Raw genomic sequence first — 18,245 nt, forward strand, 5'->3', positions numbered from 1 at the left:
GGAGGAGCTCTGCACAGAGGGAGAGAAATGCAAATAATACATGACTCCTATAAAAAATTTAGAAAAGCCTTTAGAGTGCCAGGTATGGACACTGAAATGCTGTCTGCTGAGTTACAAGTTCAGCAGCGATCTGGGATTTTCAGGCATGAAAAAATGTCAGTGCTGCCACTCCTACTTCACCCACACACCTCTCGGCATGCAGCCCTTTGCCCAGCTGCATGCTCCTACCCTGTCCTGCCCACACTGCTTTGCCTGCTTGGATCTAACTTGGCATAAGCAAATGCATCCCAAGCGTGGCTTGACATGTAGATGCTGATCCTCGTATGGATGTATGGCTGCCTGCCCCTGCCTGCACAGGCACCAGCAGCCCCTTCCCCTGCCCAGCCCTGCCAGCTGCGGGGGCTGTCAGCAGCCCCTGTGCCTGCAGCCCTGGCTCTGCCTTCCCCACTGCTGCCCTTTTGCTTCCCATCACACATTCACTGCTGCTGCTGCCGTTCCCTCGCCACCCGCCACACAGGTACTGCTCTGGTCCGCAGGAGGATTTGTTTCCTAAATTGCGTACGCGGGGACCCTTGTTCGGAGGTCAGCATGCCAATGTGGCAGCAGCTCTCCAGAGAGCATGTGCACAAGGATGGGTGGTGAGGTAATGATTTTTCCTCAAGCCTATCCTAATTAAATTTGCTGTAAACCTCTGTCTTCCCTGCCTAAAGGCTTTTAATTATTTTAAAACCATGATCCCCATACCTCTTTGCAGTTCCTTAGAGTTCTTCACTGGGGCTTTGAGAGAGATAAATGAGACCTGGTTTTACGCCTTGCTAAAGGGCAGATTTAGCTTTATGTTAAGGTTAGATGAACCAGCCCACACCTCGGCTGGACTGGGGAATTAGCCTAAATCAGGTGCCAGGCAGAGGTGCTGCTGGCTCTTCCTGGCCTGCACCTTTCCCTTATCCTGCCTGCACTGCTCTTTCCCCAGCACCTACTGAGTGAATCCCACGCTGCTCACATTGAAGTTGAAACCTCAAATGTCAGGCTAAGTAAAACAGCTTTGAAATTTGTAAACTCATTTTTCCCATCACTGTTGAGCCTCCGCCAGGAGTTCCTTCACAAAAATCTGTCCTCTTGCTCTTTATATTACGGGTAATTTTTAAAGATAGCTTATAAAACATTAATGAATGAGCTTTCACGAGCATGCTAGCTATTCATAAGTTATAGATGGTTATATACCCATCAGCAGACACTGGTACAGATTGCTTTTAACCATGACATCTATTGAAAGCTGGTACAATTGAAACCTCACTAATTATAGTAGGCATTTGTTAAATTCCTCAAAATTCTGCTTACCTGCAGGGAGTTCAGCTATTTCAAATATTTCAAGTCCAGATGAAAAGCCAAAACCAGTGTTTTGATTCTAATGGGAAGTCTTGAAGGCTATGATGCAGTTTGTAACATCAGTGGTGTTCTGACGTTTTGCATCTGACAGGTTGCATTAGGGCTGGGCCAGGCGTTTCCCACCCATGCATCACCCCCCATACCCTATGGGAACTGCAGTTTAAGCACTTTATTAACCTCGTTAGGCTCCTGTAGGCTGAGCTTCCTGGCTTGACCACTTCTCCCATGATAGCAGGTATTGGTTTGCTAAAAACCAGAGGCCAAGCGGCCTTGTGAGAAGTGGGATCCAATCCCTGGAGAAGCGAACCTCAAGCACTTGAAATGCAATTTCCCGGAGTGTTTGGTCATTGATGCCGATGCAAATTAATGTCAAAATTGCCGAAAATGGAATATTTCAATTAGCTGCAGCATGCTGAAGAGTATTGATTCAGCCTGACTCTAAAAATACCCATACCCTGCTCGCAATTTTTCCTTTTGCTAGAAAATACTTTTTGCTCTTCTTTTATCTTAACAGAACCTGGGTTTTCTATTGGGAGAACATTTTAATACAAAACTCCAAGCCAGCTCTGCTACTTGTCATCCTACTGACCCTCACAGAGTATTTACAAATGGACCAGTAGTGTCAGGGGTAACTAGTCTAACCAGATGGGATGCAGCAGGATTAAGCGTTGAACTCCTTAAATATTCTTCTTTCTGGTTTTTTTTCTTCAATTACTTCCTGATGCATGCTTAAACCAGTGGCTGCATACATCAACTGGAGCAAGAGAAAATGAGGCTGGGGAGGAGAAGGAAAGGGGCAGAAGTGTTAGAAAGCAACACTTTAGAGCCTTCTCTTCCTGCAGCTGTGGGGAGTGGGACCCTGCTTCAGAGGGTTATAGGTGCCTTCCCCAGTAATTGCACCCATGTCTTGTACCACCAGTGACTCTCTAGTTTTCTGCATTTGTGGTCTTCATCTGGGCAGTGCTCCCCAGTGACTTACCTCTTCAGTTCGTGGCATGGGGCTGATTTGCCAGTCAGGGCTGCCCCTCTCCCAAGGCGCTCCTAGTGCCGCTGCTGAGGATCTCTCCGCTCCAGCAGCCTTTTATCCCCCTGCCTGGCTGGTCTTCCTCAGCCACCCTGCTGCCTGTCTGTGCCTCTTAATCTTTTTTTGGCCTCATTGGTGTCTCTCTTATTTCCTCTTCCATCTTCCTTGCAATCTCTGCATCTCTATAGATTTTTCTTTTGGTTTTCTGTTACTTAATCTTCTGCCTTTCCATTTGTTTTGGTCCTATCAGCTATTTCTGCTGGGGAAAGCTGTGCTTGGAGCCACAGCACCAGTACTCTGTGTTGTCTGAAATCTCTTTTAGAGACAGCCAGTTTCAGAAGGATTCACAGGCTCCTTTTCTGTTGATTGAAAGGGAGATGCAAAATGCAAATGTATTATTTGAGCCCCTTGGGCTTGCAAAACTGCATTGAAGATTTTGTTTGGTGAGATGAGCTTTGTTTGAGAAATTTGCTACTTATTTTATTCCACCTGGGGCAGAAAATGCCCCTAGGAAATCATCTTATTTGGGGGCTTCAGGCTTCTTGCGTTGAGCAGAGATAGGAACATGAAAACTCATTTGGTTTTATAAACACGCAAAGTTCAACAAACCACAGAAATGGTTCACGAAGAGTTTTAATGATGGACTCAGGCTTCAAGCTTGCTTTACTGAATTCCTCCTTTTCTGCCTCCCTTCCCTCTTCCCAGGAGCAGAGAACTTGGAAATGGCTCAATATGATAAATAACTGGCATCGCTTCTTCTATGCTGCCTATAAGGACATACTGGCACTTGAGTAGCTGAAGTTCACACAGCCTCTGTTCATAAAATGCCCTTTCTTAGGGGCAGGTGAGGGATGCTGGGGCAGGGGAAGGCTCCCATAAAAAACAGGGCTCCAAAACCGCTACTCATGGTAACGCTGGCCCTGGGCATGTAAAGATGGGGAGGAGGCGGTGGGGATGCCTCAGCTTCCATGGTGAGGGCCGTGGTGGCTGATGCCAAAGGGGAGTTGGTTCAAGATACTCTGTGGGGAGTCCTGCAAACTCATTGCCTTATCAACAGGAGTGCCCCATCCTGCAGCTCAGGGCCCATTTCAGCACAGGCTGGAGCCAGCACCCCTTCATTTCCAGTAACTGTTCAGAGCATGTAAAGAGTAGGTTTCTCTTCTGATGGTGTTTTTTCCTCTTTTTTTCTCCTGCATGCCAGGCTTTCTCAGAAGCATGTTTCAGACGTTGTCGATGATAGCAAAGATAACATCACCATTTTCACCCGCATCCTGGACAGGCTGTTGGATGGATACGACAACCGCCTGAGACCTGGACTTGGAGGTCAGTTGGGTGGATGGAGAGATGATGTTTTCCACAGCTGTGTAGCTTTAGAAATGAGAGACTGCACAGATGACTTTTTAGTAAGTCTGGTGCTGTTGGGAGGAGAGGCTGGTTCAGCGCCAGAGTCAGCCTGTTGCTGGTTTCCCCATTTTGAGTCCATGCTATCTTGTTTGATACTTTGTGAGATGAGAGGTGCAAGCCTCTGCCTGCTGTGGTCTTCTATGACATTACATTGATAGGCCTGTAGATGGAGCAAATATGATTAAACTTATTTCTGCTATATCTATAGGCATTACCATTTCAGAAATGATGATGCCACCAGTTTGCAGGACTTTCAACTCGTGTTGGTGTTGCTTTTTAGTCAGCAGGCTTTGCTACAGAGCCTCTTATCTCGACATCTTCTTAATTATTATTTCCTATGTAGCTGTCACCTGGCAAGCTCTTCTGTGTGTGCTGGTCTGGGCATCGGGCAGTCAGCTGGGCTCTGCTGTCTCCTGATCTGCTTTTAACACCGCTGCCATTATAGCTACTGCTGCTGAGTTCCTCTCCCAGGCGCCTACAGATGTTTAAGGTGCTTTAGAAAGCAAACCCATGGTAGTCACCTTCCCTTCTAATGCTTATGGCATACATTTAGCATGATGTAAGGAGGCAGAAGGAGCAGGGAGATGTGTGGGGAAGACAGACGTGACCTTTCTTGGTGAGATGAGGGAGACATGGGCCTGTGTAATTTCTTGGTGCGTTGTTGCCAAGGGGCATGCTGTGGCAGAGAAGATGACCCCTCTCAGGTGCTGGTGACTGTGTGCCACAGGGACCGCTGAAGCAATGTCCCTGTACTGCTCTGAGCTCTCCTGCTCAGCTGCAAAGGTGTGCTGCAGGACCACAATTCCCATCCAAAGCTGGAGTTGCTGTGTGCTCCCCTGTTCCCTGAAGGTCTGGCTGCCAAGGGAGGTTGGGAACCAGATTTCCTGAGCTCTTGCATGCTGGTGGGGGCTCCAGTGATATAGTGCTAACCTGGGATTGCACCCTCCATTTGTCAGAGCAGCCTCATTGTCTCTTCCCAGTCCAAGTCCACCTCTGTGCCATGGCCCTCTGCCCTGCGCCTGTCCAGGAGTACTTTGATCCCATGCAAAATCTAGGGAAGAAAGGTTTCTTTAGTGAGCATCCTCACCTCTGATGGGCTGCCATGCTGCGGACCCAGACAAGAAAGGGTTACTGTGTCTGCATAAGCCATCCATCAGTTTTATTGCTTTTGTTGCTTGTTTCTTTCCCCCAGAATTAACTGCGGTCCCACTAATAGCTTTGCTTCCTCAAGTCTCCCCGATGGCTGTATTGATTTAACTGAAACGAGTTCTGAAAGGGGACTGAGGGGGCATTTATGTTCACCATAGGCTCGGTTGCAGACAACCTCATGCAAAGTATTAACAAGAGGACTCCCAGGAGCCCCTTGCTGGGGAAGTTAAAACCTTTCTTGGAACAACTCTGCTCTGTTGCTTTAGATCCTTTAATAACGTGCTTAACATAATAAATTGTCTTTGCCTGAACCTGACATTGCATGTTTAAAGACTGCTTTCACCTCTGATTTCCCCTTGTGGAGCACTTTTGTGGACCCAGGTGGGAAGTTTTGACAAGGGCTGCAGGTTTTGAGGGCTCTTGGCTGGCAATGAGTCTGGGGTCAGGGGGAGCAGCCTGGTGAGCTTGGCTCTCCCCACTTTTAGCTGGACCTGTTTTCCCCAAGTCTGGGCTTTTATTTCTTGGAGGTTTGTTGGCGCTGCTATCAAGAAGAGCATTACAAGGGAAAGACCTTTCCCACTGCCGCTGGTGGCCAGAGAAGCAGAAATGGTCCTGCTGCAGACTCTGGACTTAGGGGTTAATTAGGTAGCCTGGGGTGATAGTCAGCAAGAGATGGCTCCTGCTGTCCAAGGTGATGTGAGATCTGTGAAAGGAATTGCTTTGCTGCAAATTAGCAGCTGTGCTGCTGGGTGATTCAGTGACTTACAAGGTACATGGGGTTTCCTGTGAGACAGCACCGGGCAGTCCCTGTAGACCCAGCACTGGCTCTCCCTGTTTCCCTTGGGATTATCTTCCACTTGCTTTTCTGAAGATGTCAGGCAAGAGCATCCATTAGCACCATGCAGTCCTGCTTTGGTGCCCGTGGAAAGGGCAGACGCGGCGGTATTGTGCGCACACACAGGCTAATGGAAAGATGGACTGGCCTGAAGTGTGGGTAGCCGGGAAGCAGGACACACAGGCTCCCTTCTTGTTCTTGGTTTTCCTGCTCTGTATGAGGCAGAACCCCCTGAAAACACTGGGTTGGGATACAGACTGAGCAGGATGCAGGGCTGCAGCACCTCCTGGGGCTGCGCAGTGCTGTGTGTGCCTGGGCGCCTGTCCCCCGCATTCGGCAGAGCTGTTTTCTTGTGCGCCAGGAACCGAGCAATGTTTGTTTAGATTTTGGGAAAAGAGACTGTGTAAGCAACAGAGTGTTGATGTGGCGACTTCTCCCCTCAAGATAGCCTCTTTGTATTTATTTTCCTATCCCCTCTGTTTTCACCATCTGCTGCCACCCACTCTAATAGCTCCCATGCCAGAGCTCCTCTTCCTACCAGGATGCTGCAGACACAAACTGAAGCAAACCAGTGCCGAGCGAGGCTGCTCGGGGATGCCCAGTGCTGCAGAGCCAGGCTCCGGGTAAGGGTGGCCCTGTGCCTTGCTGCTGCTCCTGCCCCCAGGAGGTGGCAAAGGATATCCTCTCCAGTGAGGAGTCCTTGCAGACTTCATGGCAGGTAGAGGTCTGTGAGCATACTCCAGGCTAGCTTAGAAGAGGAAAGGTGGGGGAAGAAGGTGGCTGTCAGACCTCTCCTTCTTCAGGAACGCCCCTGTACCACGGGGGACATGACCATTGGTGTCTCAGAGAAGTCTTCCGTGGCAGGTAGGAAGTTTCTCCCTGCCTCTGCCGGGTGAGATGGGGTTTGATCTTAGGGACAGACCTGAGTCTTTTGTTTGGCCCCATGACCACTGAAATACAGTCTGGGCTTGGGGAAGGAGTAGCTGCATAAATAGATCTTATTATAGGACTCAGAGTGGGGGAGGAGAGGAAGGAACTGTCAGCAGATAACCTGTGTTTCCCCTGGGAAAACACAGGGCAGATTGGTTATTAAGTCAGAAGAGGAACAGAAATGGACCCCGAGGGGATGGAGACATCTGTTGTCATGGCCAACCTTGCAGGATAAGAAAATCTCCCACTGAGAGAGTTTCAGTGAACAGTGTGGGCCTCCACTCCTGGTCTGGAGCTGTGCAATCACACAGATCTTCTTCCCAGCACCATGGGGGCTGAGGTGGAGGGGGGCATCTATTTCTAGCTCTCAAATTGCCTTTGCTGGGGCTCCCTGCAGAGCTGGCATGTGGAGATGCCTCCATTGTGAACCTGGAGCTTGTCTTGCTTCCAGGAGTAGGAGAGAGGAGATGTGGCCAGGAGAAAGAGGTAGAACTGTCCAACAAAGGGAAAGACATCATATACCCAAAAAGAAGAGATGCTCAAGGAGTGGGATATGAGCGATGGGACCATGAGTGATCCTCCAAGAATGACTGATGTACAACAATACCCTGTATATCCTTGTGCTGCTTACTGTGAAGAGTGATTGAAGTTCTGCAATCCTTACATGGCCAGTGTGATGCAGAGTGTGCGCACTCCCAGCACAGTTACCATGAGAGGGGATGCGGTGGTTGGGTTTTTTTGAGGTTCAGTGGTGGTCCCTGAGCAGCTGTACCACCTAAAGCCTTATTTCCTAACCCATGAAGTTTGGGTCCATTGTGCTGCAACTGAAACTCAACCATCTTGTGAATGCCTGGGGAGGGGCAGGAGGGAAGGGTTCCAGACTTGCCCCAGCCTTTTCCTTCCTTACAGCCTTGAGAATCCTTTTAACATACTTTCGCAATACAAAGCTATCGGGGAGCACCTTACTGCTCAGGGGGGAGGCACATGGGGCCTTTCTGTAGCTGTTTGCAAAACAGGGTAGGGATTTCTTCCAGCTCAGCCAGACATGGTCTGCTTCCCGGGGACCAGGGGTATATCAGAGGTACTATTTGGTGTAAGGATGAGGAACCCTGAGGGCATCTGGAACAGTGGTGGACAAAGTCTCTGTAGAGAAGGAGAGAGTAGGCTGTTCAGTTTTTCTAAAAGATGGGCTGTAAACTTTCTAGATAAGCCAGTTTCTCTGCAATTAAAAAGTAATTTGTACCACGTTAATCAGTTAGCTGGGATCGATCAGTGTTATCCCTCCTGGATGCATCATCGCTTGCAAGGTAACTCGTGGTATTTCCTTGAAGCTTCTACCACGTGTCTCTGGAGTCCCTAAATGTCTGCCTAGGCCCTGCTGAGGGAGTGGTGGCTGGCGAGCGTCCTGCAGCTCTGTGTCCGCACAACATGCTTCTGGACAGTCGAGGGTTAGAAGCCTACTGAAGTTTTCAGGGCATGGGGTTTACTGGGACCAACAAACACAGGCAACTGGATTTAAGCAATGCCATTCCCTAGACAGAACAAGGCACTTGGCCCATTTGGTTTCTTCTTCTTGGGGACAGGGCGTGGTGCCCATTCCTTGTCCTCAGCGTTGGCAGCAAGTGGGTCGCATCCAGGCAGAGGGGAAGCCTCAGTTTGGAAGCTTTACAACTGGGTATATCTGGAGAGTGAAAGCAACCCAGGCTCATGGCTGCCTCCTCTTCCTCATCTCCGCTGGGTTGCTCTTTGTGGCTCAGTGTCAGCATCTGGGCTCAGCGCAGATGCGCTTGGGCTCGAGAAGGTTTTGGTGTTGTCAAGCTCTGCTGCTCACAGTAGGACTCAAATCAGGGATGCCCAACATGGCCCTACGGTGCCTTTTATCTGGCCTTACTATGTCAGCTCTGCCCCGCTAAATGCTTTTGATCTGTACCCACCTGTTAATATTTATCCTGCTGATGCATTCCCTTTATTCTTTTATAAGTGAAGTGCACCTCAGTTGGAGTTTTTCTTATCTCCTCTTTCTGTGGTGCAGTGTTTCTTCCTGCCTTTTTAATGATGGTGTAATTTGGCAGGATGGCTCCTGAGCAAGCGAGAAATCATAGAATCATAGAATCATAGAATGTTTTGGGTTGGAAGGGACCCCTAGAGGTCATCTAGCCCAACCCCCCTGCAGGAGCAGGGACACCACTAACTAGATCAGGTTGCTCAGAGCCCCATCCAACCTGGCCTTGAATGCTTCCAGGGATGGGGCCTCCACCACCTCTCTGGGAAACCTGTTCCAGTGTTTCACCACCCTCATTGTAAAGAATTTCTTCCTTATATCCAGTCTAAACCTACCCTGGTTTAGTTTAAAACCATTACCCCTTGTCCTGTCACAGCTGGCTCTACTAAAATGATTTTCCCCATCTTTCCTATAGGCCCCCTTTAGGTATTGAAAGGCCACAATCAGGTCTCCCCGCAGCCTTCTTTTCTCCAGGCTGAACAACCCCAACTGTCTCAGCCTGTCCTCATAGGAGAGGTGCCACCTGTATTTCACCGACTCAAGAGCTGATGTCCAGGAGGTTTTGGACTTAGGTTCAGAGCAGCTCCCTTTAGGTTGAGGCATTCCCGTAAGACGCTTGGTGTGTTACACCTCAGTGCATCTGTCATTTTGTGCTGACCTCCTGCAGGTAAGGGCTTGTCTGTTATTATGTGAGCATTAAGGTGGAAGGGCTGAAATAGTAATAATAATTAAATTATAGAACTGCCTTCTCTCAAAAGTACAGTGCTCTTCAAGCTGAAACAGTGAGGGCTTATCTGCCCAGCAAGATCCAAGAAGAAATCTGTTTTCAGTGAGAGTAACCTGTAATAGTAGTAGAGATTGTTAAATTGTCCAGATTGAAGCTTAGAGAACTTTTGTTTCCTAAAATCTGGATGAAATGTTGAAATTGCCCTTTTCTTATGCAGATAGATTGCAAAGCGCTGGGGAGGGGATGCTCGCAAGCTCTTTGGGTGCACGTAAAGTCACAACATGCAGCAGCCCAGCTTTTGGGTGCTGGGTGGTGGGCAGAGGGGTGGAGGCAGGGCTGTTCCTGGTCCCTTGGCAGAAGCATCAGGCACTGCCTGTTGCTGTGGGGACACCTGAGTGCTGGTGGCAGGGTCCTGCTGCAGTCTGTCCCACTCCCACTGCAGCAGAGCTGGTCCCCAGGTGTCCAGGGAGGTCAGACTTGGTCTGGCCTTGAGCTCTTTTGCAGTTTTTTCACCTGTGCATGATGCAGCTGCCTGTAGTTTGTCATAAACTTTATCAAGATGTCCTGTTTGTGCAAGAGAAGCATTAGATGACAAACCCAGTGGTCCTTTGTGGTTTGTTATGATTTCCAGGGTTTCAGGACTGTGTTTAATCTGTTTTTCTGTCTTAATGTTCCACCTCTCCCAACTTCTCATCTCTTCTCTCTGATCTGACTTGATGCCTTGTATTGATTACTCCAGGGAGGAATTTGATCCTTTCTTAGAAAAAAAATCCATGTTTTATCTCAGATTTTTGTCTTTGTCTGAGATTCCTTGATGAGTTTTAATCTGAAGCTGAGGCACTGCCTGAACAGTGTTTTTCTTCTATTTACCTTTCTGGGCAATGGGGACCCTGCTCTGTCTCGTCAAATTTCTGAAGTTAAGATCTATGAACAAATTAATAAAAGGTTGTCTTCGCCTTGGGTGCAGCTCTCCAAAGGCAGCTTTGCCATGGATTTGCACAGCCCCAGTGCTCTCCTCTCTCGTGCAGAAATCCCAGTCGTACTGCTGTTTAAACCCGTGGATGTACAGGGAGAGGGAGCTCTGTGTGAAAAGGCATGCACACATCAGAAGGCAAGTGAGGAATACGGGCTTGACAGCTATGCCTAAGGGTGAAAGTCTTCTCTTAAATAAGTTATGAATTTGCTTAGGGCAACAAGACTGTGTCAAAGCTTCAGGGATATCACACATACCCTGTAGGGGTCAGAAACCCATTGTGAAAAGAGATTTGTAGCTTTTGGTGTGAAAAACCACCTGGGCTTCAGGTCAGCATTGGCTCCTTTAGGGGCATCTCAGAGCTGCCTGTGCCCCTGCAGTGCTGTGGGAGGGAGTGGAGCAGCACGGCAGGTCCCTGCCCAGCCATCCTCTCCGTGGGGAAGTTGTGTGGCCAAAGTCGATCACCAGCGAAGGGGCTGTCCTTGGCTGCACGCTCCTGGGCTCTCCAGAGGGGCTGCAACCAAGCCCCCAGGCTGCCAGGGTTGTGGAGGGGAAGATGTTTCTCATGCTACTTTGGATGCCTTTTTTTTAGATCATGCCTTCATTTGCTGTGTGTGGTTCCAATAAGGAGTCTGCCCCAAAGGTGCTAACCCCTCCATAGATTCATACATGTAGGCAAGGAATAAGATTTTTCCCAAAGGGTGAGAAATTTTTCTAGGAAAGTAAATCCATTTGGAGGAATTTTTACCCTAGTAATTTGTACTGGAGTAGCATCTTAGAGCTTCAGTGCTAGATCAGACACCTGCAGTGAACCAGCGTGAATGTTAGGCAGCTGATCCCTGCCCGAGGGGAGGCTGGTGGGTGCGTGCTGCAGACAGGATGACGCTGTTTCTTGGCAATGACTTTGGAAGGGGGGCTGATATTTAAGCATGTTGAACATGTGTTAGATGGTTTAAAGAACATTAGTAGATGATGTTATGGATGGCTATAAACTGCTTGCAAGGATGTCTTTATTGATCTGTTGGACTATGGCGCAGCCTCTCTTTTATTAGAATTTCCATTTGTTTAGTCCCATGTAAAGGATTTACAATGTGTCTTTGGTATGGATTGTGCAGTGAAATTTTTTTTTATTAGGTATTATAGAGTTTAAAAACAACTTTAATTGGTTTATTCTGGGAAGCTGGTGGTGAAACAACTGGTCAAATATTGAGGAAACAGCAGTTATTTTATTCGTTGAGCGAGAGGATAAAATGTTTGCAGCAGTTCGTGTACCTATACAGAGGCACTGATTATGCCTGATGAGGCAAAGTCATTGATCGTGTTGGTGGTGAATTTCAGCCTGGTTCCATCTGGAAGAAGCAATCAAATCACATCTACCTGGGCCCCCTGTGGTGGGGGGGGATTAACGCTGCTGATTCAGACCTGTTAGCTTCTTAATGCCATTTCATTTATTTAAAGGTTGTTGTTTGATTAAATAAAAATATTGGAGTGTTTGTGAGGCTCTGAAAGATGCATGGGGCTTTGGGGAGTGAGTTGCTGCAAGACTATGACCACACATGGTCCCTTAACCAAACACTGTTAAAAGTCAGGATGAAATTCTCACCCTGTCACAGTAAATGGCAAAACTCTCACTGCATCTGGTGGGGCAGGAATTCCATGTAATGATTTCTTTGTCTGTGTGTACTAACCTGTAGCTTACTTTAAAAATCTGCCTCTGAAGGACATACAGCTAATGTTTATTAAAAAGTCTTTGTGGAGTGCTGGCAATTGTAAGCATAGCATGTAGCCTAGAGAGAGTTTTTAATCTGCAATTTGCATTGTGAGAAAAGGACACACCGTTCACTTTACCTTCTGGAAGAACATAATTCAAACCAAAGTGATGAGAACAACAGGCATGGAAAAAGCATATGTTTTTTTTTTCCCCAAAACGTGCTGGAAACTCCTATTGATGACAAAGTTCAGACTGAATCAGTGGATGGAATGATTCATGACTGTAGCGAAATAAATTATGTCTGAAAATTCAAGACACTATTTCAGTTTTGCAGAATTCATTTCAGATGCCTCTCTTTTTGGAAGGATCAGTTCTGATACAAAGAACTTTGTCAAGGAAAGGATCTGATGACCATAAAAAAACCCAACCAAACAAACAAAACCAAAACCACAGCAATTTGCAAAGGGGAAGGTGGCAGAGGGTCTGCACAATGCTTACTGCACCCATCTGAATTCTTGTGGAGGAAGTTGTCTGTATCCACACAGGCCAGATCAGATTTTTGCAGTCCGGCGTTCCTGGTCACTCCCCTGAAGACAGGTCTCCTGGAGAGCTGCGAGTGTCACTTTAGCCAGTTACGTCCACTGTCCTGCAAAAAAATGAAGGTGCAAGCACTTCTTTCCACAAGTTGTGTTTTCTGTAAAAGGTCTATGCACATGTGGGAATTGAATTACAGGCTTTTGTGCTTGAAAGATTAGAGCTCTTCACTTTGGGGAGATGCACCTGGTCTCGCCTGAGAATTTGAAAAAGCCTTTTCCTAGAATAGGGCCCTGTCTGCTCCAAAATGAGGAACAGTTAAAGAACAAAAGCTTGAAATCTCCCCCCTTCTTTCCTGATCAATCTACCCATCGTTATGAGAGAAGCTTTCTGATAGCTTCTCTTTGTCATGTAACCTTAATACCATTAAGTCCACTTTGGCAAGGAAAGCAACGTATAATTAATTTGCAAATCAGGGAAGTGGATGTGATTTTTATACAAAAGAGAAGGTCTTTAACTGCAGAAGGCATTGTATGAGCATGGCCACACTGCAGATGGGACCTCTCCTCTCCTACAGGGAGGAGCCCCTCCTCGAGCATACCCCTCCCAGTGGTGGGGTTGGGACCCCGAGGTTCCAGGCTGGGCTGGTTCCCCCCTGTCCCCCCTCTGTGCACACACCTTCAGTGGGTCCCAGTCTGCTGCCAGCCGGAACAGGGACTGAATCTAACAAATAAGAGGGGAACCAGGTGGGGCAGGAGTGAGGTTAGGAGTATGAAAGTGCCTCTGAATATCTGTGGAGCAAGCTGGTTGAGCCGGGTGAAAGTATCCTTAAGCCTCTGCCTCCATCCACTGTTTTTTTGGGTTTTTTTTCAAGCCTTAGCTCTATTAGAATTACTATGATTTTGATGCAGAATGCATTAAAAAGGGAAAAGAAAAAACCCAAACCCTATCTGGACTGATTTGTTCCCAGAAAGATATTTAATTTTGTATGTGTAATTGAAAGGAGCTAAATATAGCTGTATTAATATTTATGGGCCTTATGTTGGAGTCAATACAAGAGTTGCTGTTCAAGGCAATTAAGCTTTACCTTTTCACATCTAGGATTTCAGCATTTGAAGATGACACTAGTTGTGTGACCTGCATCCAAGAGAGAGAAAACTAAAAGCATGCCATTATCTGTCGAATATGATACCCTGCATTTAATGCTGTTTGCTGACAGGCAGTTTGTCTCCAGCAAGGGTGATCCCTCAGAAGCAGGACTGCTGTCTTAACAGGGGGGACATTGGAGAAATTGGTAGGCTTGCAGGAACTGCCCCCGCAGCCAGTGCTGGGTTTTGGGAGGAACTGAGTGACTGGACAACCTCATGGCATCAGAAAGTGGGCATTCCCCACCTCTGCTGCATTGGTAGCTACTGGGAACGAGGGGAAAATTATTATGACAGCATTTCATGGACTCCATTTGTCTTCATACCACTTCCACCCTGGAGCTGGGGCACGGGAAGCGTGACCCTCAGTAGCTTGTGTGCGGAGGCATGAGTGGCAGGGAGGGCTGTTTGCACCCTATTCCAGAGCTCAGGCTATCTGTGCGTGTCTGCGGGGCTAGTCACAACCTTCATGTCATTAAAGCACAGGGAAAGCAAATCCTGTCCAGAGATCTGAGCTGCTGTAGGGAGCGTGTGCGTGGGGAATTAGGTCGAGGCTGCAAGGATGAAAACAAGTCAGTTTGTGTTAATAACAAAGGCAAAATGATGATGCGCTTGATTTCTAAAGCACTGCCTTTCAAGAGAAGAGTATCACTAGGATAACATGACAAGAGTCCTGGCAGTGGTTGAATTGCCCTGCATTGCTGCTTTTTGGAAGCTGCAGCTCCTCACTGCTCTGGTTGACAAAGAAGCTGTTAGATGCTGTAAAATCTCTCGCTGATAAGGACTGTCTGAATCCTGCCTTTCTACTAAATTTGATCAATGTGTCAGATTTTCCCTTTCTTCTGTCCGGCCTCTAATAACTGCCTTTGAGAAGGAAGACTGCAGTAAGGAGCCTCGGTCATGGCCTGCTCTGCAGCTGCCTCGGGGAGCAAAGGGTTAACCCGCCCTTCCCAGGGCAGATGCTCACAGCCAGGGCTGCAGATGGAGGTTGTCTCAGGGTGCGCTTGGTGTTCATCCCTTCTCCTAGGACTCATGTGCCCCACAAATTGCAAAGCTTTCTGTGTGGATGTGTTTCAGTTCTTTCACTGGTGTGTTGTATATTTTGGTAGCTGGAAGCCCTTTAACCCCCTTTAATAAGCATCGGGGGAATGTGTTTTCTGATGGCTTTCATTAGCTTTTGCTGTTGGAGCACAATAGCTGCTTAAACAGGGAGAGAAAAGGGGAAATCAAATGGCACACCCGTGGAGGTAGAAATGGTGGCCTCACTCCTAGTGGTTGGAAATGAGTTTTCAACTCCAAATGGCCCTTTTGAATTCAGCCTTGGCTCTGGGGATTCACACGGGGTGATGCTGACCCCGGCAGACCCATATTACCAGTTACGGATGGCAACATCCTTGCCGAAAGGTGTTGGCTTGATAGCAAAGGATTGTTCCTTGGTGTGCCTGGGAGTGAGCCAGCACAGGGCTGAGTCCCACCTCATCTCTATTCCCGAACAAGGGCAAGCCAAGCTATATATTAAGGAACAAGGAAATTGCACCAGTTAAATCTAAAAAACTCATTTAGCTAAAGCAGCACAAGCCCCCATGAATATTTATCTGATGTTATGGAAGCATGTGGACTCCCACCTACTTTATTAAATTGATTTTCAATAAAAATGCCAGTGGAAGACATTTGATTAATGGCTGGTGGGGTGGTACAATTAATGCGAAGTCTGGAGTCAGCAAGAAGTGTCCCCTGAGCCATGTGTCCCTGCTGGAGGATGGGCTAAAGAAAATGTTTCTAAACTTGTCTGAGGGACGACAGTGATGTTTATCCATGTAGTGTCCATGATGGGGTGAACAGGAGCTGCTGTTTTACTGCTATTTGGCTGGTGCATGGTTTTGCTGAGGGCTGGTGTCCTGACCTTGAAGCTGGTGTGTGGCTTTAGCTCCCTGTGCTCTGCCTTTTCCTCTGCTTTTCACACCCCTCCAAGCAGGCTGCACCTGAGAATTAAGCACAGCAGTGATCTTTAGTGATCATGTCGGGTTTGAGTGAGGCTCCCTGGGCCTTTACATTTAAACATGCCTGGGATTAGCTCCATCAGCCTCCAGATCTGCTCAGCTCGTACCAATTTACCTGCTTGGATTCGTCTCCTGAAGGAAGGCAATTTGAAGTTGTAATGTGACAGCTCTATTAGAGAGCTCTAGTGCGGTTTCCCACTGGGACCCCTGCCAGGGCTGGTGCCGCCTCTTTCCAGCGAGCTGTTGGGAGCTGGGGTGGGAGATGCTGAGCACAGTGCAAGTGAGGGTCAGGGTGCTGTGGTACCCAGGGCCCTGCTGAGCCGGGGAGCCTGGAAATCCCTGTGGGGCGAGGGGGCATCCCTGCCCCTGGAGGGCAGTGAGGCTGGGGGCTGCCTGTGCAGCCTGAAATAGAAACTCTCCCTGGATCTTGCGAAAAATCTTTGGAAGCTGCTGTGGGTGGGATGTTTCATCTCACTTTCTCAGCCGGGTGTTTCTGAGCCAGAGGTGTAGGTTTTTCGGGTGTGATGGTTAGGTGAGGACTGTGTGGGAGTGGAGGCAGGTGGCCGGCCTTGGTGCAGTAGGGAAGGCAGTGTGTTGGGCGGGGAGGTGGGGCCTCTCTGCATCCCTCTGCTCCACAGCCATGGAGCCCAGAGAGGTACCGCAACGCAATGAATCCCTGCAAACAAGGGTGCCTAAGTGGCACAAGATAACCAAGACCTGGGGCACAAATCCTTCCCCCAGCCAGTGTGGGAGCCCCCCACACAGGCTCCTGTGCTGAAGAGCAGGAGTGGTCTGCTGTGCTCACCCCTTCCCAAAGGGCATGTGGTGCCCAGTGGGCTATGGCCAGATGGCACAGGGAGAGCAGCTGGGGGCAGAGACAGTGCAGATGCTCCTGATGCTGACCTCGGAGGCTGAGAAACTCTTGTAGTGGTCTCTATTTTGCAGTACTTTGGGTTTTTCTCTGTATGCAAATGGATATCAAGGCCCATGATCGGTCTCTGCCTGCAGGAGAAGAGGGGGTCCTAGGGCAGCATCTGTACCAGCAGGCAGTGAATGGGCGCAGATACCTTCAGCGTGTGCTGAACTGGTTGGGCGCTCCCCTGCTGCGCTTGCATTACCAGGGAGCTGGTCCGAGACTGGGCATGGGGGAGAGGGATGGGAACAGAAATTAATAAAAAAATAAAAAAGGATCGGGTCCTGGATAATATGTATGTGGCAGAAAAAGAGGGGAGAGTTCTGGTTGAAAACAGAAGCTGAGAAAAGGCAGATTGGCAGCCAGCATATTTCTGGAGACAGCTTTCTCCTCTGTAGGCTGTGAGTCGCCTAAGAAACGTGTCAATAAAGCACACTCGCAGGCACCGTCTCTAATAAATACATATTTAAGAGAGACATTTCTTCAAAACTTCTGCTAGGGGTTGTCTAATTCTGAAGGGATGGCATGAAAAATGGCATCTCCAGTGGAAGCAGAGAGTTGCCATGGGAACTGGAACGCTTTGAATGCACGTCGCTAAAACAAGGAAACATTATCCCCAGTAAAGGAAATTAAAAATTACATCTGGAGGCACCTGCCCTCTGCTTGTCCCTGATGGGGGTATCGGAGTATTATGCAGCATCTCATAATTCATGTAGTGGGCAGAACTGAAAATTTGGTATTTGTGAGTAACTGTGATAAAAAGCCTTTCAGTCCATGGGACAGACAATGCTGGTGTCTGAACAGTGCCAGGGAGGGGAAGATTTAAAGCCATAATAAAATTTTCTCTAAAAGGGTTTTGCTCACTCGGGGATAAAACAACAGCCGAAGTGCACAGAGAAGCCTGTCTTGCTACATGTGGATCACCCCGCTGCTCCTGGGGTTTGCCAGCCCCATTTGCCAGCCAAGGACTTTCCTGGGAGGCATGGAGAAATTGGGCAAGAGGGAATGTGGTGGAGGGGCATGCTGTGTGTCTGGGGATTTATGTCGGTTTACCCTTGCAAGTCTGGGACAGCAATTGCAGGAGGAGTTATTTCTGCGTGGCAGAGGTGGACTCACAGTCCGTGCTAATGCATTTCTTGGTGCATTGACAGCAGCGTGCGCAGAGGTAATGCAGCGAGCTCGGTGAGCCCAGGCAGCCAGGAGAGCTTGCCGTGCTGTGCGACAGGACTCCAGCATCAGAGGAAATGCTAAACTGACCAGTGCAAGGCAATGTGAATTAAATAAATTTATTTGTGCAATGTATTGGCCTTGCTGCAAACTAAATGAGCAGTGACCACACAGCCCAGTGACCCGTGCACAACAGCGGAGAGGCAGCTCAGTGGAGACCTCGGCTCTGTGCGCAGCTCAGCAGTCGCACAGGCAAAGGCAACCTTGGGGTGCGTAAGGAGGGAAAGCATTTGTCTGTGGTTCCCTGGGGGTGGTGGTGAAGGATGCCAGAAGCGTCATTGG

At 48.4% G+C, this 18,245-nt stretch overlaps 1 protein-coding gene across 1 annotated transcript in view; it reads left to right on the forward strand.

Moving 5' to 3' along the window:
* Positions 1–309: 309 nt before the first annotated feature.
* LOC104123555 (gamma-aminobutyric acid type A receptor subunit alpha3) overlaps positions 310–18,245 on the forward strand; it is a 59,091-nt gene continuing 41,155 nt past the window's right edge. Inside the window, exons 1-2 of the mRNA XM_009635824.2 lie at positions 310–329; positions 3,615–3,736. Coding sequence (XP_009634119.1) covers positions 310–329; positions 3,615–3,736 — 142 coding nt within the window. The remainder of the gene's footprint in view (positions 330–3,614; positions 3,737–18,245) is intronic.

Source organism: Egretta garzetta, unplaced genomic scaffold, assembly GCF_000687185.1.
Source record: "Egretta garzetta isolate BGI_Z169 unplaced genomic scaffold, ASM68718v1 scaffold63, whole genome shotgun sequence".
Classification (NCBI taxonomy): domain Eukaryota; kingdom Metazoa; phylum Chordata; class Aves; order Pelecaniformes; family Ardeidae; genus Egretta; species Egretta garzetta.